Source organism: Haliotis rubra, unplaced genomic scaffold, assembly GCF_003918875.1.
Source record: "Haliotis rubra isolate DU_JTF1 unplaced genomic scaffold, ASM391887v1 Scf275, whole genome shotgun sequence".
Classification (NCBI taxonomy): Eukaryota; Metazoa; Mollusca; class Gastropoda; order Lepetellida; family Haliotidae; genus Haliotis; species Haliotis rubra.
The window spans coordinates 205,309-230,529 of record NW_025766836.1 but is presented as its reverse complement, the minus strand read 5'-3'; the positions used below and the strand labels follow the sequence as shown (position 1 = coordinate 230,529).

The window sequence follows — 25,221 nt, the reverse complement described above, 5'->3', positions numbered from 1 at the left end:
GTTGCTCCACAAATACTATTTAAGGAAACTACGCGCTGACGTGATTTAAGCATTCATATTCGCTATTAGCATTCATATTTACTGTCTTGTATTACAATATGTTGTATATTCCTAAAGGATTCTCGTTGATTTGTTTATTTAGAAATAAGCCATATATTACGTTTCTGTTTTTATTTCCCGGCATGCTCTAACATTCCTGTCGTCGCGAAGGTAATGGCTGTCTGAGGATGTGTTGTTAAGGGAAGACTTAATGGCGAAAAACGTGCGCAACATCTAAAGTACGGCATTGTTTCAGAATGACAAATTTTGTAATTGTTAAATAATGACAAATGCATCCAGTTGTTGTCATTTACATGAGGATAATCCAGACTTAATCAAGAAATTTCCTTTTAAAGTAAGTCATACTTGTCCTACGTTCTCAACTCAATTCAGCGTTATGTTGCAGATTCCTTCAACCACCATCATAAAGATATTGATTGTTGGATTGTCTTTGATGTTTTTTTATATAGAAAACTATCATTTCAGATGATCACCAGCTGTCATGTATCCATATCATGCGCAAAGCAATTTACCAGTGTTCGTGGTATAAAGTTACGTTAACACGAAAATAATGGAAAAATTGATGTCAACAATGCAAACTCTCCCCTACTTCCCGTACTACACGAGAATGATTTGAAGTAGTAACATCTAGTAGGATGATGGTTAAATTTATTACAAATCGTTCAGCCAGTATCAGAGTTTGTATTTCTTTATTTCCAAAATAGAGACATGTTTATGATTTTATCACTTTTGATATTCTCCAATTCTCTCTTATAGTTATACCATTACAATATTGTTAGTATCATCTAACTGACGTTTGATTTCTCAAGGTAGGTAGTTTAATCAACTTAGTTTTTGGGCATACATGACTTTAATCAATATTTAATATGTGGTTTTGGTTTCCTTATCATCAATGTTATAGTCTGATTCTATGCTAGTGCTCTGGCAGTGCATTCTTGAGTGACATTAATCTATGAGTCCACTTGCTACTTTGTTTCCTTTGTGTAGATAAACATTTGCAAAGTTAAGATCAGAGCTACTGATAACGTTTTGGGTCATTGTACACGCTTGTGTTCTTCTCAATTGGGTATCCTTATTTTCCTTTGAGTAACCAAATAAACTGTACCCACCTCATTCAAACTCACTTGGGTATTTTTTTTTATTCCATTAATTGTAGAAAGATAATAAAGTTTAAATGTTGGTTACGTGTTTGTTTTTTATATTTGATCGGTAATAAGAGAAACAATAAGGAAGACTGCAACTTACCAAGTTCATGTGCTGACATAGAAGCTCTCAATATACCTCAGTTACTTGATCTATCCTCAGTAACCTCCAAGCTAAAGTTTTACATTTTTGTGTGTATGTATATAAAATCAAATTTATTGAGTATTTGAAAAATTCAAGCATACTTTTACATAACAGACATAATAGAAATTGGGTTTTCACATAAATATTTGTGTAATTTACCCAGATATGCAGAGTATCTGTACCTCTGTAAGATGCAGGCTAAATCCAACTCCTTCATTACTGTCAAAGTAGCTGACTATTTCTTGATCTGTGCATAAAAAAGGGATAAAGAATGAGCTGTTTTATATTGTAGACTGAGTAAACAGCTCCCTTGAAGGATGGCTACACAGGCAGCGGTCCACCAGCGGAACCTGGAGAGTTCCATCCTGTTCATGCAGCAGGAACATGCCACAACACTCAAATGTCTTCATGAAGAAATACACAATCTACAGAAAAAGTGCTCAGGTGAGACACCATGTACAAGCAGTCCAAATGAAGAACGAACATCAGTGAGCAACACAACTTTGGAATACATCTCACTTGAAATGGAGGGCAGTAGGGTAGCCTAGTGGTTAAAGCATTTGATCATCACTCCAAAGATCCGAGTTCTATTCCTCACATGGGTACAATGTGTGAAACCCATTTCTGGTGTCGTTTGCCATGATATTGCTGGAATATTGCTAAAAGCCACACAGAACTAAGCTTAGTTGGTCACTGAAAATGGAAATATCCACACAAATCCGATAAAGTTGCATTGTAATGATAAGAACCAGGTACTTTTACAATGGAGACCAAAATAAAAGTTTACTATGTTTGGCTTCTTTGAGCAGTTGTATATTCATATACAAATTTGGTCCGAAGTGCAAATCTTTAGACAGAAAAGTTTTGACAGTACTATTCTTGTTCTAGTTGATATCAGTGAATCCAGGACAAAAAGTTTCTCTTCATCCTCAAAACTTCTCAGATTTGTATATCCTACATTCTTATGATACCCATAAATAGCCGAGATGTGATGTAATTGCCTGAGTCCTTTTTTTAGTTATTTTTTTAAATGAGGCTGTGTATTTTTTATGATCAAAAGAGTCCTATTGAATTTTGTGTGAACATATCTATTTCTTAAAATTTCACTTTATTCATTTATTATCTACATTTGTGCAGTGTAAAATTGTCAGAATACTATATGTTTTCCTTCTTGAAAAGACTCGTGAAGATCCAGGTTAGAATTAGTCTTTAGCAACCCATGAATGTGGTAAGAGGTGACTAATGGGATTGGGTGGTCAGACTCGCTGACTTGGTTGACATGTTATCATATCCCATTTGCGTGAATCAATGTTCATACTTTTGATCACTGGATTGTCTGGTCCAGGCTCAATTATTTACAGACTGCCGCCATATAGCTGGAATATTGCTGAGTGTGGCGTAAAACAGTAACAAAACCAATACCAAAACCCTCTGAAAAAATGGGACTATGGCTTGATTGTTGGATAAATTTTACAACAACACAAAGCCCTAGTTTAATGGTGGAAAGTGCATAAGAACGTGAGAAGCAGTGTTGGATAGTGTATCAGGGGTGGAAATAACTTTAAGATTGCTAGTGTACTCTGGTACAGTATCACATGTAAAATCACTTGCCCTGATAAGATTTCCACTGTACCGGCTGTTTTCTTGTTGATTTTTTAAATAAACAACATTATTAACATTGGAAAGTCAACTGGACACCGGTACAGTGTGATATACAAATTTGCTTGCCCGACAGAAAAAAACACTGGACTCGGACGTCGGGCAATGGGTTATTTCCACCCCTGTGTATATGTACTTGTGAAGTATTGGCCATGAGGTCTTGAGTACCCAGCACTTGGCATAAGAGCGAATGTGCTGGGTGGTTATCCTGTGTGACCTAGGTAATTATGCACTATTGTGCCAAACAGAGTGGGTGGATGCTCATGCTTTCAGCCATTGGTTTGTCTTGCCTAGACTGTGCAGGCTGCCATGATCATTGTGATATAGCTGTAATTTTGGTGGCTGTAGCACTGACTCACTCATTCCAAATGCAAAGCTATTGTCAGAATAGGTTTCTGATTCTAAATGCTTTGAACTTTGATTGGCACATTCACTGATGCCATACGGTTTAGGATTTCAATTTAAGTGACCTTAGCAGGCACGCTTGAGCACAAATAATTTTTGTGTGCAAATTTTGTTTATTTTAAAAAATACTTTAAACTTAACTAGATACTGCTTGAATACATTGACACATCTCCCTCTGTGTTGTTTCTTGGTGGTCGGGTAGGCTTATAATTGAAGGGTTCCACCATAAAGCCAAAGGCCAAGGTTCCACTCCCCACATGGGTACAATGTGAAGCCCATATATGGTGTCAACCACCATGATCATCCCAGAATATTGCTAAAAGCAGCTGACATTTTGCTAAAACGACTCGCTGACATTCACTGTAATTTTGTTCCTGTTATCCATGAAATAATAGCCCCACAAAGCTGCATATTTGCTATACCCCAGTAACTCTAACTCTAGGAACATGAACTGAGACATTGTTAATTCCATTTTGTGAATATTTCTGACATTAACTTTAGATTTTTATGCAAAATGTTGACCTTTCAGCAGGTGCACATAAATCCTTGAACATACCAAAGCCGTGCTGGGACTTTAATCTGGTTGATCAATAATGGGATATATCATGATTAGTGGTGGTCCGATTAATTGAAATAATTGAAGATTGGTCGCAGTGACTAAATGACCAAGCAATCGATCATGTTTTTTCATAATCGAACACAAACAATTCTTGAACACTTGTTTTCATGAACAATATTTTTCACAAGGTTGGTTTTATCTATTACATTTCATAAGCACTACAAGCTTGTTCCAAGTCGTGATTGAATTCATCTTAAAGACACCAAGAAATTTATATTCCTAACATACTAGTCATCTTTAAAGATGTGAAACTTGCCAAAAACACCCTAAAAATAACTACATGTTTTTTCCTTATTTTTTTGTGCATTAACAAATTTCATAAATGACGCTAACCAATTATTTTCGATGATTGATCGGTGGTAATGAACCAATCATCAATTATGAGATTTTAGCCAATTCCCAACACTAATGATGATGTAATTATTGCAACATGTGTTCCTTTGTTCCAGATTTAACATTCCAAATCACAATGCAAGGCTATGGCTTGGGAGAACCAGGTATTATTCCATTGTGTTTCATATTTCATGTTTATTTTCCTCTATATGAACAGTGATCATGATGATAGAAATATCTATAATATTGCAGCCTGAGACAAGTATATGTTGAAATATATTTAATGTTTTCAAGTTTCCAGGTGAAGATGATGATGATGATGATGATTTTAAGGGGGGGTCACCCATTTTGTTCTGGGGTGGGGGTCATCAATTTTGTACACATGTACAAGGGGGTGGGTCATCAATTTTGTACATGACATGCTGGGGGGTGTTACTTATTATGTGCATAAATTTTAGGGGAGTCATTCACAATGTACCTGCTTCTCCATAAAAATCATCATCACCCTCATTTCTTGTGTCCCCAGCCTTACTTAAAAGCTGCGTAAAATTAAACTCACTCAGTCACTCATTCAGATTTAATTTTTGTAGTGGTTTATTATACCGTTTAATGTAACTATTTCGGAAGTGCTTACTAGTTCATATGCATAATGTTTTATATTTTGTTTTGCTATAGAATCTGGCACCAAAACAAATGAATTACAGTCTCAACTAATGGCTGAGAAGAAAGAAAGGATCAAAGTTGAAACAGAAGTGGAGTTACGAGACAAGAAGATCAAAGTTTTCGAAAGCGAACTTCATGCTCAAAAGAAGAGGTATTTAGGAGAGCTAAGATCTCAGACTCATACCATGAACAATCTGAAAGCGGAACTGGAGGCCAAATCCAATAATATAGCTTATCTGACTTCTGAGCTTCACAGGTATAAGCTCAATAACAAAGTGGACCCAGGTGCTGATACCACTATACGGAGAACACAAGCCCCAAACTATGTCCCAACTCCACCAACAGATATCAAGTCTACACTGCGGAGACAGTATCGAAGATATGGAAATGCAGACGAACTCCAGTCTCGTCCCCTCCGAGTCGCGTCGGGTAAAAGCAGCGGCTCAAGTCGATCCGAATCTCCAGACATCACGCCGTTCCTTAAAACAGGAGAAGGTGTGCCGGTTATTGACAAGCGGCAACAGACCTCAATCCTGCCACCAATTTCCAAAATGGGTCAAGAGAGGAATGCTGTGTTGGTACATCAGGTTGTGTCATCTCAGCAGCTAGGGAGGCGAAAGGCAGATTCAACATCTCCCGAAATTGCAACATTAGCAGTAGAACAAGTGTCGAGGGCGGAACCCGGGTTGGGTTCATCATGCCCAGGAGTCTCACAACTCGGAGTATCAGTGAAAGTGTGCTTGCCAAGTTTCTATGCCACGGAAGGACAAATATATTGGAAGTATTCTGTGCTGTGTGCTTTATCATTTTATCCATTGTAGATCAGATGTTGGGTTATTATGGGATCAAACTTGTGATGGCCGTCATAAATGAGATTCAAAGGCTATGGCGTTCATCATTGTTATCTTCGGTTGAGAAATGTTCAGGAATTTTGCTAGTGTGAAAACCAATGTACCATGTGGAAAACTAATGCTTTCAAATTACTAATAAGGGAAACTGTGTCTAATGTGCTTATTTACTAATATTACCTAAAGTTTTTATCATCATTCCTTGGATGTTTTATTATTTTTGTTTCACCATTTCATATATCAGCAGAAATGATAAATATTGAAAGAAATCTTTTTTTTACACTTCCTTGAAATAGTTTACCTATTAATAAAAATGTCTCAATCTTGATAGGATGAATTAGTTTTGGGTATAATGGAAGGTAAAATTATCCTCACAAACGCAGAATGGTATGTATGGTTTTGTTAAAGAGCAAAATCTTCAGTGTCTCACTACAAAATGACAGTTAATGTCAAAGTATTTAATTATGTTAATGACCACAATCATCATTTTTCATGAAATATATGCCTGTTGACTTGAGAGCTTATGCGATACTTAAAATGTTTCATAAGTGTCTTTCAATTAACTCCTTAATCCTGTGTAAGTCGTTACCATGGGAACAGATATCTTATTTCATGCTGTGAAACAGATCTGTATGTATGACTGTTTTAGTGTGTGTTATTTATTTTCTCCTTGCATATATGAAAGAGTGTTTCATAGTACCTGTGAATTATACATAATATATTGATTGTTTAGGATTTGTTTAGTTTTAGTACAGTAACAAGTACAAGTATTGTTAATGTTGAGTTCAGGGTGGTATTATGATGTTCATTTCCCTCATTCATTAAACATGATTCTACACCTATTTACATTGAAGATATGTGACCATAGTAAGGCGTTATAACCATATGAAATATTCCTGAACTTTTTTTTAAAGATATTGATATTTTGGTGCAAACTATAATCACAACCATATAAACATTTGATCCTCACTGCTGCAGATCTATGCAATCAATCTTCACTTTCTTCGTTCTCACCATTCTTGCGATTTGTGTCATGTATACTGAACAAAAGAAGTTGAGGATCATGAATCTTTCAGGGATATTTATGTGCTCAGTTTTCATTGCTAAAAAAACCCCCAAATATTCATGATCTTTTAGTTGTTTTGTTCAGTGTGTATTGAATGCCACGGTAAGCTGATCACTATAACCAGGTTCACTATACATATAAATTATAAGCCTATCAAAATTCGTGCTGTTCGTATGTGTCATCCACAATCCGTATTTACACAATAAATAGATGAGGACCTTGTTCATTGTGCAGTGTTGATGATGCCAATATGGCGACAATGGTCCATTTTCCACCTAGTCTATGATATGTCATAATGCTGTTTACGTTGATTTCTTTCCTCGTGCCCCTAACAGCACTGTGATAAGTAAACTATCGCAGAGAATGTATTATTATTTATGCTTTGTGATTGATAGTTTTGAAACCTAGGCCCTGTTCCACAAAGCTATCGTAGCGCTAAAATGATCGTAACTCCCAATGCTTCACCCATTGAAACTAAGAATTTAAAATCCTAGGTTAACATGTTCACCAGAACCTCGCTGGGAGGTCTTGTCAAGTATGTTCACAAAGGGGTACGATATCAGTGGTGTAACCTGATCTTAATGAGATCGGTGCCGTGTCACAATGGATGAAGACTGATTGTGTGAAAATTGAATGCATGTTGCATATGTTTAAGTTATGGACTTAGCGTTAATATTATAATTGCAGAAGTTCGCACAATTACACAGGAAGGTAACTAATAAAAATTTATTATATCACTTTCAAATTTTATGTTCTTAAACAGTAGAGATACGATGATGTATTCATCGTCTATTTAATCTTTACATGTTTCATTTAGGAACATGTAGCTAAACAAAATTTAAACATGGCTGTCTGATTAGAGAGTGTGGTTTATGAAGTGTCCGCTTTGGTCGAGAACAGATATATAGACTGCTGACTAGATATGGTGCTGTTTGTGTAACCAGTTTTCCTGTAGCTTGGTAGAGTGATTAGAGTCACTTCTAGAGCCTCAGCTATTGGGATATCAAGATACGTATATGTTAATGATATACTGTTTTATGGGGACTTGTAGGGCTGGCTATCAATGTAGATCATAAAGATCAATAAATATCAGAGACGATACGTCAAGCAAAAATGAGCAAAAATGTCAAAAATGTATGAAGAAAATGAATATATTTCACATCGCTGGTTTATGCATGGATTATTACCAAAACTGCATCCTGAACATACTAATTATTTAGAAGCAGACCATGAATAAAATCAGATTTGTATATTGTGTGAAAAAATTAAACCTTTTTTCTTTCACAAAAGTTAATGTACAATATTATCGACAACACAATTTTCATAACGATACTCTTAATAATGTTTATGTTGACGATATTTCGGATCATTGATCAGGCCTAGGACCTCATCTCACACAGTTTTAGTGAAGTTAGAAACATCTTGAATGTATCATTTTGTTGTATTATGTATTTATATTTGTACATATTTATATCAACAAAATGTATAAATCTATGGCTCACAGGATACAAAATTGAATTGCTTTTCTCTTGCTCAAACCATCACCTTTAACTGCTTGATGTGTTTTTCATCCAATAGTTTTGTAACTCAGATTATGCAAATTATTTCTTTAAACGAAAACATTGAATCTGTTTAATCTGATAAGAACAGTTTCATTAAATTTTTGTCTGTGATAACTATGGTCAGAACAAGGTTTTGTTAAGCATTAATCATATCATCAGGTTTTCATTTGATCACTCCCCGCCGTGGCATTGCTGGAATATTGCTAAAAGCGGCGTCAAACCATACTCACTCACTCACTCACTCATGGGATCACTGACCAGTTTCTCCTTGTGGTAAGTGATTATTCAGTCATCATTTGTAGAAAGATTCCCATCATGCATCTTGCATATATTAAGAGACTGGGCCTAGATTTTCAAAGCTCTCTTAACGCTAAGATAGTTGTAAGTTAATGTTAATGAATGTCTCTTACGACTATCTTAGCGCTAAGAGAGCTTCGAAAATCTAGGCCCAGCTTAATAGGGGATTGGTTGGTGCAATGTGGGTCGAGGATTGTTCATGCTGTCAGCCACTGTTTTATCAGGTCCTGACTCCTTCACAGGCTGCGGTGATACAGCTGCGGTATAGCTGTGATACAGCTGCAGTACAGGTGTGATATTTCTGATTCTGGTATTCAACACCTACCCTCTCAGTCACTTATTTGAAGCGCCCAATAACCTGAATTGTTACCCTCAAGATATGTGATATTTAGTCTCATCTCATTTTGATGCTGACATGACCATGGTTCAGCCAAGTGGTTAATGCTTTTGCTTGTAACACCGAAGACATGGGTTCAATTCCCTCATGGGTACTCTGTGTGAGACGATTTTGGTGTCCTCTGCAGTGGATATTGGTGGAATATTGGTAAAAGCACCCATTTTTGGAAAAAAGATATGAAAAAATATGCTTTAAAATGATGGGAGGGAGAGAATTGATGGGGGGGGGCACTTTGTGCATATGTTTTAGGGGGGTTCGTCATTCACATTGTACATGCTCCCCATAAAATTCATCATCATATCACACACACACACACACACACACACACACACACACACACACACACACACACACACACACACACACACAAGCTATAAATTATGAGCACTCCCTAAATGGTTTATCTTTATCAGATCCTATTGTTCTGTGGAAGCAAATACATCAGCATACTTCATATACTGTTACCTCATTCACTAACACATAAATTCTATAATAGTCTATAATGGTCTTGTTAATAGTCCTTTATGAAATCTAGTTACATTGAATCCACACTGAAATTTAGTTATATTGATACAGCAAGTTTGGGCCGTTAAATACAAATAGTTTGGGCACTGACTGCATATTAGCAGATTTTTAATGAGTATAGGTGTGATGGGGTTGGACTTTTTGAAGTGTTTGTTGTCTCACAGAAGATGTTCAGTTTGCCACATCGGTCCTGAGTCTGAAAGCTGTACCTGGTTGCCCAGTCATGTTGCTGCAGAAAGCAGCATAAAACATTCACTCACTCACTAATCAGTAGTACCAAATAATTCCATAGACTTAAGACCGTAGCCTGGCTAAGATTGGTGTGCCAATGGGTAAATACAGGCTGGAAACCTCTCAGATTCCACCCAAAGTCCCACATATTTACTCAATGAGCTCCGATTTCACTGCATTGTGAAGAAAGGTCATTTGTTGAATTAATGGCAGGTGATCATTTGTGATACTGACTATCTCTAATATATCTATATGTGCAGTATTTGCAATCTTGGAATGTGATATTATAACAGGTTGGTGTGATAAGAGTTTTAAAACACTGTCTACATTTTCCATTTGCCATGATGTTTATCATGTTTCCTGAATAAGAAATCTGTGTAACTGCTTCTTGACAGTTGCAGTAAGCATTATATCTGTTTTTATTTTCATCCCTTTGTCTTTTATTTGATGGATGTAACAATGGCTCTTAACAAAATTATTCCTGTTATGTTTACTTATTTATTTTATGTTTTCATAATGTCCGTCCAAAGTCAACAGATGATGAATTCCTATTTTTGAAAATCCTTTTGATTTTTGAACTGTTGAATGTCCCAATTTTGAATATCGTTTCAATGCAGTTATCAGTATTGTTTTAGGTATTCATTTATGTGAAATAAATATAGGGAGGTTTGTCATCAAAAGTTGTTAATGTGTTTTGTTGTTTGTCTGCAGTCAATTACAAGACTATTTCATATTACTGAACTATGTTCTCTATTATGGACACTGGTGACCCAGGCATCTGAGGAGATGCAGTTCTCTATTCTTATGGACACAGGTGACCCAGGCATCTGAGGTGATGCAGTTCTCTATTCTTATGGACACAGGTGACCCAGGCATCTGAGGAGATGCAGTTCTCTATTATGGACACAGGTGACCCAGGCATCTGAGGAGATGCAGTTCTCTATTCTTATGGACACAGGTGTCCCAGGCATCTGAGGAGACGCAGTTCTCTATTCTTATGGACTGACATTGGTGACCCAGGCATCTGAGGAGATGCAGTTCTCTATTCTTAAGGACACAGGTGACCCAGGCATCTGAGGAGATGCAGTTCTCTATTATGGACACTGGTGACCCAGGCATCTGAGGAGATGCAGTTCTCTATTCTTATGGACACTGGTGACCCAGGCATCTGAGGTGATGCAGTTCTCTATTATGGACACTGGTGACCCAGGCATCTGAGGAGATGCAGTTCTCTATTCTTATGGACACTTGTGACCCAGGCATCTGAAGAGATGCAGTTCTCTATTATGGACACTGGTGACCCAGGCATCTGAGGTGATGCAGTTCTCTATTCTTATGGACACTTGTGACCCAGGCATATGAGGTGATGCAGTTCTCTATTATGGACACTGGTGACCCAGGCATCTGAGGAGACGCAGTTCTCTATTCTTATGGACACTGGTGACCCAGGCATCTGAGGTGATGCAGTTCTCTATTATGGACACTGGTGACCCAGGCATCTGAGGAGATGCAGTTCTCTATTCTTATGGACACTGGTGACCCAGGCATCTGAGGAGACGCAGTTCTCTATTCTTATGGACATTGGTGACCCAGGCATCTGAGGAGCCAAAGTTAGCGGTGCAGAGTTTAATTCTTGAGGCATGCCAGATCGCCTCTGGGTCTGAATCTTGGTTTGCCTCAATTATGTTTGTAGGTCTGTCAGCAGCAGTACCAAAATGGGAAAATATTGCCAAGACCTCAGAGACCTTCATCACTTCAGGCCTTCCTCCCATGTCAAGCTGACGCATTATGAGGAACTGGAATCTAGTTCACAGTGGCATTTCACAGTACATTCAGGCACCCATTTGACAGCACACAGCTGCGGTGGCTGACTGGGTTAGATAGCTGACTTTGTGTGCTGCTGATTAGGTGCCACACTTATCTTAGAGCTATCCTAATTGAAACGGAGATTGGATGGTCAAGATGGTTGACCATTGCTCTGATTGGTTAGCTGACGAAAGATCAGCTATTTTGGATCAGCTGGGAGTCATCATTACAAGCAGTTTGAACTTGTTTCTTGTGGAAGATTATGATGTCAGGACAAGGAAATGTTCTAAAAATGCACCAATTGGGTACATGCATGAGGCATGTTGGAGTGTATAGCGACTGTTTGGACTTGTATGGTGCATGTAACATGAGTCTAATGAGTAATACTATCTTGAATGCTTTTCCGAACTGTCAAAGAACATGTTAGTAATAAATCAAGTTGAAGAGACATGTAGCTCAATGTAAAATACGTTAGATAATAACACACACCCCAAACAATAAACCTGACTCCCTTTTCTGTGCATTTATGTTACACATGCATTGTTTATAATAAACCAGTGCTGTCTTGTTCATCAAAGTGGGGTGGTGGGGTAGCCTAGTGGCAAAGGCATTTGCTTGTCACTCTGAAGACCCAGTTTCGGTACTCCACATGGGCACAATGCATGAAGCCCATTTCTGGTGTGCCCCTGCCGTGATATTGCTGGAATTTTGCCAAATGCTTTGTAAAACTCAACTTAATCACTCACTAACTTTTTCATCAAAGTTCTGTTATCAGAGTAGTGCATGTTCTGCCATTCCTTCACAGAAAGCACCTAAATCCCATGCATGCAGAGGTCAGTTTCACCCAGCAGCCTTTTTATCAACATCTTCATAAGTTCAGGGAATTATATTTTCCTCCTGTCATGGTAAATACCCTGGCTTCGTTCACTTTGAGGCTGATCTATATTTGACGCTTATAAAAGTTGCCCAGTCAAGTTGGCCTTTAGGAGCAAGAGACATTCTGTGCTAAGGTAGGAGCAATGGAGGTGGCGAGGTCATTTCAACAACGAAGTTATAGTGGCCAATGGCTCCATGGGGTAACATAAAAGAATGGAGATGTAATCTCAAGTTAATCAACGATGCCATGTCACTATCACAAGCTTGTTATGTCCATGGGGGAATGAATAGTACAAAAACGCTATCGGGCTATCTTAATGTAGCTCGAAATAGCGTGAGTGAGTGAAGTTAGTTTTACGCCACTTTTAGGAATATTTCAGTAATTTCACGGCCGGGGGCACCAGAAATGGGCTTCACACCTTGCACAAATGTTGGGGGGGACCCAACCCGAGCCTTTGGCGTGACGAGCCAACGCTTTAACCACTAGGCTACCCCACCGCTCCACTTCGAACTAGGAACTGCATCAATTATACTTTTCAGTAAGTGGTGTCAAATCAAACGTATGACCCCTGAAACCGACTACCAGCTGATTTGTATGTCACAAGACGGCAGCGAGCAAACCAGACAGTTTGATTGTGTACTGAATATTACTAACAAAAGATGCACTAATCAAACAATAACAAAATATGAGAAATAGCGTCAAGTTAGGTTGAAACAGGTCACGATTAGTCTTCAGGGACCAATGTAGCCAATTTTGAAAGAACATTTTTAGCATTTTAAGCTTTGTCTGGGATAATAGTGGATATTATCAAGAAACAGGAAATTTTCCACAGAATTCGAAACTGTTGAGAGTATTTGTGTGCTTGATACATTTTGAATTTTATTGCATTTCAAAGTGAGGGTTGAAGAGGAAGGACACATATATGTCCCTCTGGCGTCCAGGAGGTTGAAACGGAAGGTCGTTATTTGTCTTCAGGGACCCGTTATCATCGTAAGGAATCGGGTGGTCAGACTCGCTGACTTGGTTAATGCAGCTCATCTCCTGCTGATGCTTTGATATGTGCTCCTCGGAACTTATAATTTCTTTCAAAAAGATTTACTTTCGTGATGCTACAAAACGGCCTGCTTTCCGCATGCATCCAGGTTCATAATTTGATCTTCAGCAATAAATGCATGTCGCCAGAGGCGACTAACGGGATCTGGTTTTCAGTGCGCTGACTTGGTTTACAAGTGTATCCCAATCGCGCAGATCGATGCTCCTGTTGATCACTGGGTTGTCTGGTCCAGACTCGATGATTTACAGGCCGCCGCCATATAGCTGGAATATTGTTGAGTGCGGCGTAAAACAACAAACCAAACAGACAAAATTACAAATGTCATCTTGTCCATTACGTAGATAAGATGCTCGTGATGTCAATCACTGGTTTTTGGGTCCGGGCTCGATTACTTCCAGACCGCGTTCATATAGCTGGAATATTGAGTGAAAATTATTAGTTTCACTTTTATGAATCAGGAAATGTACAGATTTTATTACCCATAAACTACAGGAAAATTCCAACCTCACATTGACAATAATAATGGATATATTTCATGTACAGCCATACAAATTCCATTCTCAATACTGCTTGCTGATTACAAGACTTGCGTGACTGCATACGTGACTGGAAATGATTAGCAATCTAGCTCCAATCTTTCTCGCGACAATGCAACCACGAAAATACCATGCAGTGTATTTTTCTTTTAAAAGGTTGAAATATTTTTGGTTCGTTGTATTAGTTTGAGATCACTCGGGAGTATTCTACAAATCAGTATTGATTATAAAGTAAGCTGTGGAATGTGATAGCCGTTTGTTTTGGTAACTGTTAAATTAGGGACATAGATAGATGCTCAGTGTTATTTGTTGTCAAGACGTAACTACAGCGACGTCCTGGAGATACTGTCGTGGCATTGGTCCGTAACTCAGCAGGTAGTCCATGGCCCTGAATAATGGATTAAGATTGATATTATGTTTAGCTTCAGAAGATCTTCATTGCAACACTGATACGGTCCTGTCATTGAAAGTAAGGGAGTGAGTGCATGGGCTGATCCAGGAATTTTAAGGGGGGATTCGAACCCCCTGAAACCCCGATTGGCTCCGCCAACGCAAAACCAAAAATCTTTAATGTGGTCTTAAGTCATTTCAAAGGAGGGTGTGTGTGTGTGTGTGTGTGTGTGTGTGCGAACCAGAATATCATCCTGGCGAGGTTGTAATTGGACTTGAATTTTGGGCGCTGTGCTATCCGAATAGGGATCGTAATGTAGGTATGGTACAGGAAGGTCAATGCATAGGCGGATCCAGAAGGGGGATGCAGGGGTGCGCACCCCCACTTTTGTCATGAAAGTATATTACATGACCATTGACACTCGGGTAAAAATGAAATGTACACCCTCCCTTTGTAAATAGTAATCCCTCTCCTCCCCAACACACACACACCTTGTAAAAAAGCTGTATCCGCCACTGGTGCACCCCCGCCCCCATCCCTTTTTCCAAAATCCAGGACCTGCCTCTGATTGGGGAACGTGTAAGCGTCAACGTCACATGTCGATTACGTTGGCTGAACTTTGCCAAGAGGAGGGGGACAGATCATCGCCCTTCAGGATAGTGGGCGGTCACATTGCACAATCAGCTGTACACATAATGTGTTTCCAGTTATAATACAACTGTTTTCCCGAACCATTATGGAAAGTTTCATTTACTGACTGAGCCACACGCAGCAATATTCCATATCTATATGGTGGCGGTCGGTAAATAATCGAGTCTGGATCAGTTCAGTGATCAACAGCATGATCGTCGATCTACGTACGCAATTACGATGACAAAAGCCCCAACTAGCATCAAGGTATATATTGTCACTACCACAGTCTGAGCAATATATAAAATGATCCTTTAATATATAGTTAGGAATCCGCCAGTAACAATATGTTCCTTGCTGCTAGGTATTTTCTTCTTTTGCGTCACAAACATCTGTCTTTCGACGTATAACATGCTTCAGCAAATATATATTATTCGCTATTAACTACAGACGATACAGTTTTGAAGTTTTTCGAATGCAGAGCCAGGGGTAATTACTCTGGGATTTGAACAGACACAGCAAACTCCTTAAAAGACAGCTTTAGTATTCTTGAGCTTGAAGTATTTCTTACATCTGTTTGCATCCACATTAGAATATTCACAGAATAAAGATAGAAACTAAAATATGTCGACATCAGTTATCAGCTTTCCACAAAATCCATAAAGTTACTGTTTTGTGTAAATGTGGGAAAGATGTGTCACCAATTTTTTTTATTGACACTGAATCTTTACCACCCAAACTGGGCCCCAATTCGTATTCGTCAAATTTCCATTCCCAGTTTTTAATCGCAGCAAAATGGCTGCGCCCATGGAGAGCACGGCCGCTGATATGCACGAATCCACAGGCGAACCAAACATACCCAAGCTCGAAATGAATGATGTGCAAAACTTTAATTTGATTCTAGACAGTGTGATTGGTGAGAAAAAATACAGATCTCGTTTTATGATGCCTCTCGGAACATTTCCTCAGATGGCGAAGTCGAAGGAAGAAATAATGATTGCAAGAGCATTCGAGAGCTGCACATTTAAGTCAGTTGCAAGCTGTGTTATTGGTAAGGAGTTCTACAATAAAGTGGATGATTGAACAACGATTAGCGATTAAGAGCGATGATACTGTAATGAAGACATGTGTCCGTTCAGGTTAAAGGTAGTTGATGTGTCGTAAAATCCATCTGAATGGCGTCACAAGGGCAGGAGGGTTAAATGCTTAGCGATTTCATCAGTTGATACAGGGAAGGCTACCTTTGTCGAATTTTATTTAAATCCAAAGAGGTAAAAATATGAAAGGGCAACATGCTTCTTCCTGCTTCCAGATCCTATAATAACGTTTGGGTACCCTAGGTACCTTTCTGCTTACCCGATGCTTTGCTTGTTTGTTTCACGCTGTACCCAGCAAGCTTCTTCTTATGAAATAGTCAGTAAATAATGAAGTCTGAACCAGATATTCCAGTGATTGACATCATGGAAGTATCTCTGTGCAATAGGGATACAGTGACATGCGACAACCAAGTCAGCAAGCCTGAACCACTGGATCAAGCTAGTGGCTTCTCCTGACAAGCTTGGGTTGCTGACAACCAATTCTAAACTGGGTCTTCAAGATTCTGTCAGTGTTTATTGTTTCATCACCAGATGACCAATAATTTTGTAGCACATGCACCTATGGTCATGTCTACACAAAGTTTTATCCCCACATGGGTACAATGTGTGAAGCCCATTTCTGGTGTCCCCCCCCCTGAAATTGCTGGAATATTGCTGAAACAGTGTAAAACTAAATTCACTCACTCACTTTAAGGCTTTAAGAAAGTTGTCTGTGAAAAGCAGCTATAGTGCTACGATGATCTTAAGCCCATGTTAAATTATGGTAGTTACAATTAGCGTAAGTGATGAGATCACTTAGTCAGGAGTACATTTGTTTATACATAAAGGTATTTTGGATACATTTATATGCAGACTACCCAAACAGGGCTTGTGTGTTTTTCCTTTCAATATGCTAAACCATATGACCGCCTCCGTGGTGTAGCGGTTAGAGCCTCCATCCGGAGAACGGAAGATCCCCGTCCGCATCATACCAAAAGATGTTAACATATGGTACATGTTGGCCCCTCCCTGTCGCTCGGCATTAATGGATACAACAAGGACTGGGCGGCTCGGAGTCAGTGTAATGTGTCTGAGTGGGGTATTCATGCTTAACTGCAGCATGGTATATCAGTGAGCTAGCACTATAAAACCAGTTAAAGTCTGGGCTAGTACAAGTAGCCACACATACACACGCATGCACGTCGTCATATGAGCGAAATATTCTTAAGTGCGACGTTAAATATCATTTCACCTCACCTTACCTCAACCATATACTTGAATATGTGTTGCTGACATTCTGTTGCACAGGTTTCGGGGTGGGAGCAGCGTTTGGTTTGTTCACAGCAGGGGTGGACCCGATGTCTACGATCAGCACGGAGACTCCGACAACCAGAATGGTGCTGAAGGAAATGAAACTGAGGTCCATCTCCTATGGGAAGAACTTCGCTGTTGTTGGCTGCATGTTTGCTGGCACAGAGTGTTTATTGGAATCGGTGAGTTTGGCATCTGAGGATCAGTTGCATATGCTTCGTATGTTCATTTATTGCTGCACTTGGCAATAATGAACCTATAAGGTGGCAATCTGTAAACAATTAAATCTGGATTGCGTTGTTGTGTAACGCTGCACTCAGCAATATTCCACCTGTATAGCGGTGGTCTGTATATAATTGAGGGTGGACCAGACAATCCAGTGACAACGTGCAGGGTCAATGTTGAGAGACTTTTTCGTGTTTTACCAAACTTTCAATTTAACACTCATCAAACTTTTAATTTGACACTCTCAATATTTTTATTTTTAAATTTTTTTTTAAAACTTTACAAGGGCACTGTTGTGAGAGAAGTCACAAAATATGAGCTTGATGTGTGAGAATAGGCCGTGGTCATACTGTGTGTGTATCATTTTAAAAGACACACTTAGACAAGAGAACAGACAATGACAAAGTTATCTCCCCTGCATCAAGGGTCCCCCATAGCTGCATGCTGTAATATGACTGAAATACTGGTCAAAGCGACCATGAACCTACTTTAATCACTCTTATGATAATAATAATAATAGTAAAGAAAACACATGTTTATTAGGCGCCTATTCCACACCCCAAGGCATGCTCTAAGTGGTACTAAATGTTTACGCTGGAGTATTTGCAGCTGACATTATAAGTGATATGCTGAAAAAGGGTGGGTTATAAGTCTAGACTCAAAAATGTCAATGGTGTCAGAGCTTTAATGGCACAAGGCAGAAAGTTCCGAAGTACAGGTGCAGAGTAAGAGAATGAACAGTCTCCAAAGGATTTCCGTTTGTAGGATGGGATGACCAGTAGATTTTGTGTGTATGACTTTGAGCACAAGTTGCGTGCGGAAACATACAGATTTAGGAGCTCAGACAAGTAGGAGTGAGCCAAACCATGGAGGCACTTGTATGTCCCAGAGGATCTTAAAGTCGATTCTAGCTCTAACTGGTAGCCAATGCAGTTCTTTCAACACTGGTGTTATATGGGAACGTTTAATAGTCTTGCTGATGATGCGAGCGGAAGTGTTTTGGATTTTTTTATCTTATCATCAAGGAGTTTAGAACTGAGGTCTGAAAGGATGCTGTTACAGTAGTCAAGCCTCGATATTACAAGAGCTCGAACAAGGGCTTGAGTTGCAGCAGTTTGGCAAATTTATGTTGTCCATAGGGTATTATTGATGTTTTATTAGCTACACTGATTCTACAGGCGTAATGATGCTAATGGTGGTTAAACAGAACACTGAAGATATTTAAATCTTTGCATGTTTCTGTTTCTCATCTGACCATGTGTGTTCCAGTACCGAGGGAAGAGTGAGTTGATTAATGGAACCCTCTCCGGGGGCATCGTGGGAGGTGTTCTTGGTTTGAGAGGTGAGCAATTTTTATATCATTGAGTCAGACAAGTAGTTAACCCAAGTTGTGCCTGAAGGTCTTATCATTTTAGTTACATCATTAAAAACATATATCAAATACCTCTCTGGATTAAGATTGGACAAATCCTCCATAGGAGGCCATGAACATTGACCAAACTCGAGGAAGGATGCTGGACATCTTTAGTAACTCTGATGCCAAGGATATTTTTACTTGTATTAACATGTGTTGATATGATTGATGTCAGTAGACATGGGGGTGAGATTCTATTTATCCTAAAATATCACACTATGTTAGTTTTCAATGAAAAATGTACATCTCTGAATGAGTTCTACCATTATATTAGACTTGCAGTGCAGCGATGTCATATCATTGTGACATCATCAAGTTCATGATGTCATGGCATTGTCAGGGCATTGTACAAAGTCTTCTGTCAAAATGATATCTACTACGAGATATTGTTTGATCTCACACAGGCATAATCTCCTGTGGAACAGAGTTTTTGGATGATAAATGTATATGAAGCCCGGGATTGAAACATACATGTAGCCCATGCATTGCTATGTTTTTCAGCTGGACTGAAGGCTGGTCTCCTGGGTGCAGCTGGATTTGCTCTGTTCTCCACAGCTATAGACTACTACTTCAGACACTGACAGCCGTCAGCTGATGACATTGAGTGGCAGCTAGAGACAGAGATTGACAGCTGATTGACATGTTGATAGCTGACTGACTATTTCATTGTATGTGGAACAGCATCCAGCTGACAGTCCCTACTGAGAGAACATCACAAAGATTGTTTCATATCAAATAGAAAAATAGAGGCCTGATCCAGAATATCATGCTGATCGTTTTGTATTGCGATGTGTATTGATACTGTATTGATTGTGAGTCCCTACTTTGGTACAAGCGAAGTGTGTCATCGATAAGAAGCCACCACGGCTTCCACAAAATGGAAGTCACACAACTGGTAGTCTGATCAAGTACTTTATGTACCCCTCTGACAAATGTGAATGGCAATCTGTTATTTTGTTTGTCAAGGATACCACCTGGAATGTTTATTGTTATTTGATCAGCCAGTTAGTATGATAGGTATTTATCATCGTCAGGCCATTTATAGTAAGAACAGCCACTTCACTGTTTTTTTCAGTTTTTACAGGAGGAGGTGTCTGTGAAGTTGCTTTACGTGACGTGGTTACTTCAAAATGTTTCATGAAGTATGTTTTTGGTTGGGCAATCTTGGTGGGGATAGTTCAGTTCTGTGAGATACCACATGTATATATGTGTTTAATGCTTGAATGGGAGTGAGTGAGTCAATGTGTATAGTGCTTGAATGCATGATGAATAAAATATGTCAATATTAATTGTGTTTTAATTTTATGACAGTATGAATATAAGCACATTGTGGCATAAAGCAACTTAAACATACCATATATGAGAAAATGTACCGACCGCCATCATATAGATGGAATATTAGCATTAAACAAACAAACATATATTGGAATGTTTTGTTAGAGACAGAATACTAGTAGTTTATCAGTTATTGCCTCAAAACATTTGCTGTGTAAGGTGGAACAACAGTCTAAGTAAATTTAGGCTCAGTTTTATTCGTTACACTGCTATACTGAGCAGTTTAACGAATAATACTGAGCCTAAGTTTACTTAGACTGGGTGGAACAACAACTTTGTGGCTTTCCAAACATGCTTTGCTTCAGGATATCCATCAAGTAATTTATGTTTTCATATAACCCCATGAAAAGTGTTCTTTGAAACAAATTATATTAAAACAAATCCGGGTAAGTGCGGTAGCTTAATAGATACAGCGTTCGCTCTTCCGGCTTCGATTCCCCACAATGGGTACAATGTGTGATGCTAATTTCTGGTGTCCATCGTGAAATTGCTGGAATATTGCTAAAAACTGAGTAAAACCATACTGGGTCACTTTAATCCCAAATATGGCTGAAAAAAGTAACTAAAACGGACGTAAAATATTCTACCATAACTTCAGTAAATACTGAATTGTGATTGGAAAATTAAAGTCATTCAGAGCTATATATACACACGTTATATACCTCTTATTTTCCAACACAGTGTGTATCTTTTTAAAATCCTAATAACGCGGTTTTTGGTAGAATGGAGATAAACATACTGTTTCATGTGACCGTGCAAAATTTGGTTTTGTAGCATTTATTAGATTTTGTGTTAGTGAGCAATTCATCGGTCTCAAATGAAATCAAACGGACTGTACGAAGGATTGGGTTTCCAAATCTTCATCCACAGCTGAAACAGAATTCCGGACAATTCCTCTGTCAATAGTGCAGTTCACAAAAAACCTACCCAGACTTACACTTTAATTGCGATGTGTCTACGTGCAAATGTTACTTTAAAATCAGGCTGCCTAATATATCAAAAATGTCGTTTTTATCATACGATGGAGATGCAGTTATTTTGACATAATTAGGTCCTTTATTGTGTTATTTATTGACATGAACTGTAAGTACTCTGGAAATTTGATTGTGTCGGACGCTAAACTTGCAAGTCTGTTAAGACATGGGAACTGCGATTTTAACAGGCATCGATGTTCTGGACTGCTCGTAAAGATTTGTTTGCTGGCCACTAGACGCGTGTAACAGAAGGCTCTGGAATCTGCTTGATAGTGTTGCTTTATAAAGGCATGCAGAAATGTATCATTTTAGGTTAGAATACTATAGATTTGTCCTGGACATCTGTTTAGCTTTTGTTTGTTTGTTGTTTAACGCCGCACTCGGCAATATTCCAGCTATATGGTCTGTAAATAATCGAGTCTTGACCAGACAATCCAGTGATCAACATCATGAACATCGATCTACGCAATTGGGATACAATGACATGTGTCAACCATGTCAGCGAGCCTGACCACCCGATCCCGTTAGTCGCCTCATACGATAAGCATGGGTTGCTGTTCAAAGGCCAATTCTAACCCGTATCTTCACGGGTATCACCTCGGTGGTAAACGCTCACAGTGGCATCACGCTGTACGAGATAGCGAAGCATTCAGACAAGTATACCCGATATCTCCATCTCGAAAGCCAATATAATTGGGAAATATTCCTGCAGTATTTTATCGCTGTGGATATTTTAATACACCCTGTCGTGTCTGAACATTTGCGAATAGTACACAGTGTGCGAAAATTACGCTGGTCCTGTGGTGCCTGGCTAGTAACAATTCATCGGGACCACTAAATGATAAGTATGCAGTGGACTTGTGGCCAGTGAATTTTGTATTGACAGTTAAGTAAATCTACGAATGTTATTTTGGACCAGTGAAATACACACAGGACCACTAATTATTGTCCACTCACTGGTCCTGTGGTCTAGTGGGACATTTTGAAAAGGTTCTTTCCCTGAGTACAGCAAATGAAGTAAAGCAAACTGTATTGGTTAAAACAAACAAACAAACAAATAAATATTTCATTTGAATGGTTCAAGCACCCACGCCTTTCGCATTACACTACGAGTTTGGAAATCAAGGAATTCTGGGTAGATGAGAGCATCCGATTTGAAGAACGAGTTCCCCCCGCCATAGTTTACGTGACGCAACCTGCTGTGGAGACGTCCTCAGATCTTCACGACATCACGCCGGAATAAAATGATAATTGACCGTTCATTTTACACGAGTTGGTACGAAAACAGTAGATCGACTTTGACGTCACGTCAATTGTTCCAGTGACGCTTTTACGTCACAACTGTGTCTCATAGTTACGCCTAAACGATGACTGGCTTTACGTAATGGCGGACGTTGGAGGAAGGTTCGAAGTAGGTACTATGCTGGGAATATTGCTAAAAAGTTTCCTTACCGTACTAAATAACTGAAGAAAGTATTCAGGATAATATGTCTATATGACAGGTACAGAAATAATACTTGATGCAACGTATTGGCTACATTTACAACAAATGGCAACAATTAATTTGCAAAAGATCCTAGTTCCTTTTGGTTTTTTCCTTGGCTGAGCAAGTCGTCTAATGCACCATAGTTCAATTTTGCTCTTCTTTTAAATACATTATGATAGACGAGTTGGACAGACTGGTTACATTTTATTTTAATGTCCAATTTTTGATATTTGAAGACAAATAACTTTCACTATATCACTAATTTATAATGACTTTATCAGAACATTACGACAAACCCTGATACCCTGCTATTGGGTGCAATGCATTGAAGATGCCCCTCTTACGTTCTTAGTTATTATAATTCTAATTGCCCTTTAACTGCATTTTCTATCTCTTTTTATCGTACCACAATTTTGTATGTGATAAATGTATGTATCTATACTATACATGGGCCTGTGGTCTTTGTACTGAAATTTATTTTCCCGCTGTTATAACCGAAAAACTGCACAGACATTAACTCAAAATCGCCCCCGTTTATATAGATCTACGTTTAGAGGTAATCTTGGGAAAGGGCCGCATACATGTAGGAGTCTCATTGTGTTTATCATAAATGCCGAGCGAAAGAAAGTAACACCTATGTTTCATGGTGGTAAATGATAAAAAGTAAATATACTAAGTGGTGTGACGATTCATCGATACCCCTCGATGCATCGATCCATGGGCCGCCGATACAGCGAATCGATACAAAGTTTTACATCGTCGTATATCCCGATACGATACTTCAAATGGGCAACGATACATCGATGTTTAACTTTGAATATTGCCGAATCGCGATATCTGTCAAGAAAAAAGACTTACTTTTGTTTGATGATTAAATATATGTTACTTATTTCCCCTTCATAAGTAAATGTTTTCTCGGAAATTCTTGCGTCGAGAACTGTGTCAGACATAGATATCCAGCCTAGTAATGAAATAACATTGGCGATTATTTGGTCGAATTCAGGTTTCAAGTGTAAACTATCATTAGATATATTATGTAAATTGATTCGGGTATCCTCTTGAAACAGTTAGGTAGCCGAGTGGATAGAACGTTCACTCGTCACGCTGAAAACCCGGGTTCGATTCCCTACAAGGTGCATTGTGTGGATCCCATTTCTGGTGTCCCCCCCACCTTCCCCCACCTAGTGTTATGGCTGAAATATTGAAAAGCCGCGTAAACCAATACTCAGCCACTCACTGATTCTTGTAATCATTGCACACGGTCCATTGTCCCCGTTACCTATGCGACGTACATGTAGCGAAAGACAACATTAACCTGTTCTGGTAGCTTGGCGCTGCTCGTTGATATCAGATGCCGCTAAAACGTAGGGAACCAGTTCAACCACCTGACCAGAATGTTTTCAGTTTCAGATGCATCGTTCGTGACGCTATGCCATACACTGAATTGTGTCTTAGGAACACAGAACATCATTCCTACAGCCTCACGGGACGCACTGACTGCCGAACTGCGAGTTTGTTCGTGTACCTTCGAAGACTCATTCTTTCTACGACCTTGCATACTCAGTGACAAACAGAATTCAGTACTAAAACTCGTGGCAAACACCCGCCATCTTAAACAAGACAAACCAGAACAAACGTCACGTGAAAAACAAAGGCAGTTTTCATAAAATGCATATGTGCACTGTTCAGGAATCGCTCCAGCACGGTCGAGAACTGGAACGGGCACGAAAATTTGCAAACCCAGGGGAAACGAACATGTCGGATTTATTGGAAGACTTATTGTCCAATCCTTCATCCCGATCTTCGTCAGAAACGAACACTTCTGGTATCGGCTCATTCAGCGAGATCAGTTTAACCAGCTCGACATCTGTAAGCTGTCACTCCTTCCAAATGCTTGTTCCGGAAGTTCCGCTGACGTCACCGCCATCAAAGCGGAAGTCGGCTGCTTCCCATTTTCTTTCCCGTCTGGTAGCGCTGTTTCGATGGATCAGCAGCAGGCGCCAGTCTGATTCAAAGAATGGAATGCCTGCAGTGTAGCGTTTCTTTGTCATGAGAATGGACAGGACGATTAGACGATGAGACTTTTGAAAGTGAGCTGAATTGTTTGTTTTTTTTCAAATATGACATTAATGGTACTTATGGATCTCGTTGCTT

General features: G+C 39.1%; 2 protein-coding genes and 1 long non-coding RNA gene across 4 annotated transcripts; all 3 read left to right on the top strand.

Moving 5' to 3' along the window:
- The first annotated feature begins 118 nt into the window (after positions 1-118).
- LOC124280828 (coiled-coil domain-containing protein 92-like) lies at positions 119-10,635 on the top strand. Of its 2 annotated transcripts, none has more exons than XM_046716811.1 (4): positions 119-278; positions 1,640-1,791; positions 4,480-4,527; positions 5,039-10,635. In XM_046716811.1, the coding sequence occupies exons 2-4, from the start codon at positions 1,665-1,667 to the stop codon at positions 5,845-5,847; spliced, it is 984 nt and encodes a 327-aa protein (XP_046572767.1). In that variant the 5' UTR covers positions 119-278; positions 1,640-1,664; the 3' UTR covers positions 5,848-10,635. The 2 variants fall into 2 exon arrangements, with proteins under 2 accessions (XP_046572767.1, XP_046572766.1); XM_046716810.1 differs by having other exon boundaries at positions 119-394.
- A 5,400-nt stretch (positions 10,636-16,035) lies between these two features.
- Positions 16,036-20,561, top strand: LOC124280829 (mitochondrial import inner membrane translocase subunit Tim22-like). The gene is made up of 4 exons (XM_046716812.1): positions 16,036-16,297; positions 17,631-17,815; positions 19,128-19,200; positions 19,774-20,561. The coding sequence occupies exons 1-4, from the start codon at positions 16,042-16,044 to the stop codon at positions 19,851-19,853; spliced, it is 594 nt and encodes a 197-aa protein (XP_046572768.1). The 5' UTR covers positions 16,036-16,041; the 3' UTR covers positions 19,854-20,561.
- Positions 20,562-22,930: 2,369 nt separating this feature from the next.
- On the top strand, positions 22,931-24,716 carry LOC124280831. The gene is made up of 2 exons (XR_006899780.1): positions 22,931-22,992; positions 24,472-24,716. It is a non-coding gene; the product is annotated as an uncharacterized LOC124280831 (long non-coding RNA).
- The last annotated feature ends 505 nt before the right edge of the window (positions 24,717-25,221 follow it).

Excerpts from the sequence above, each read along its gene's own strand:
- LOC124280828 (XM_046716811.1), top strand. The coding sequence starts at position 1,665 with ATGGCTACACAGGCAGCGGTCCACCAGCGGAACCTGGAGAGTTCCATC. Across the intron at positions 1,792-4,479 it reads TCTACAGAAAAAGTGCTCAG|ATTTAACATTCCAAATCACA; the intron begins GTGAGACACCAT and ends CCTTTGTTCCAG. Across the intron at positions 4,528-5,038 it reads CTATGGCTTGGGAGAACCAG|AATCTGGCACCAAAACAAAT; the intron begins GTATTATTCCAT and ends GTTTTGCTATAG.
- LOC124280829 (XM_046716812.1), top strand. The coding sequence starts at position 16,042 with ATGGCTGCGCCCATGGAGAGCACGGCCGCTGATATGCACGAATCCACA. Across the intron at positions 17,816-19,127 it reads CAGAGTGTTTATTGGAATCG|TACCGAGGGAAGAGTGAGTT; the intron begins GTGAGTTTGGCA and ends TGTGTGTTCCAG. Across the intron at positions 19,201-19,773 it reads AGGTGTTCTTGGTTTGAGAG|CTGGACTGAAGGCTGGTCTC; the intron begins GTGAGCAATTTT and ends TATGTTTTTCAG.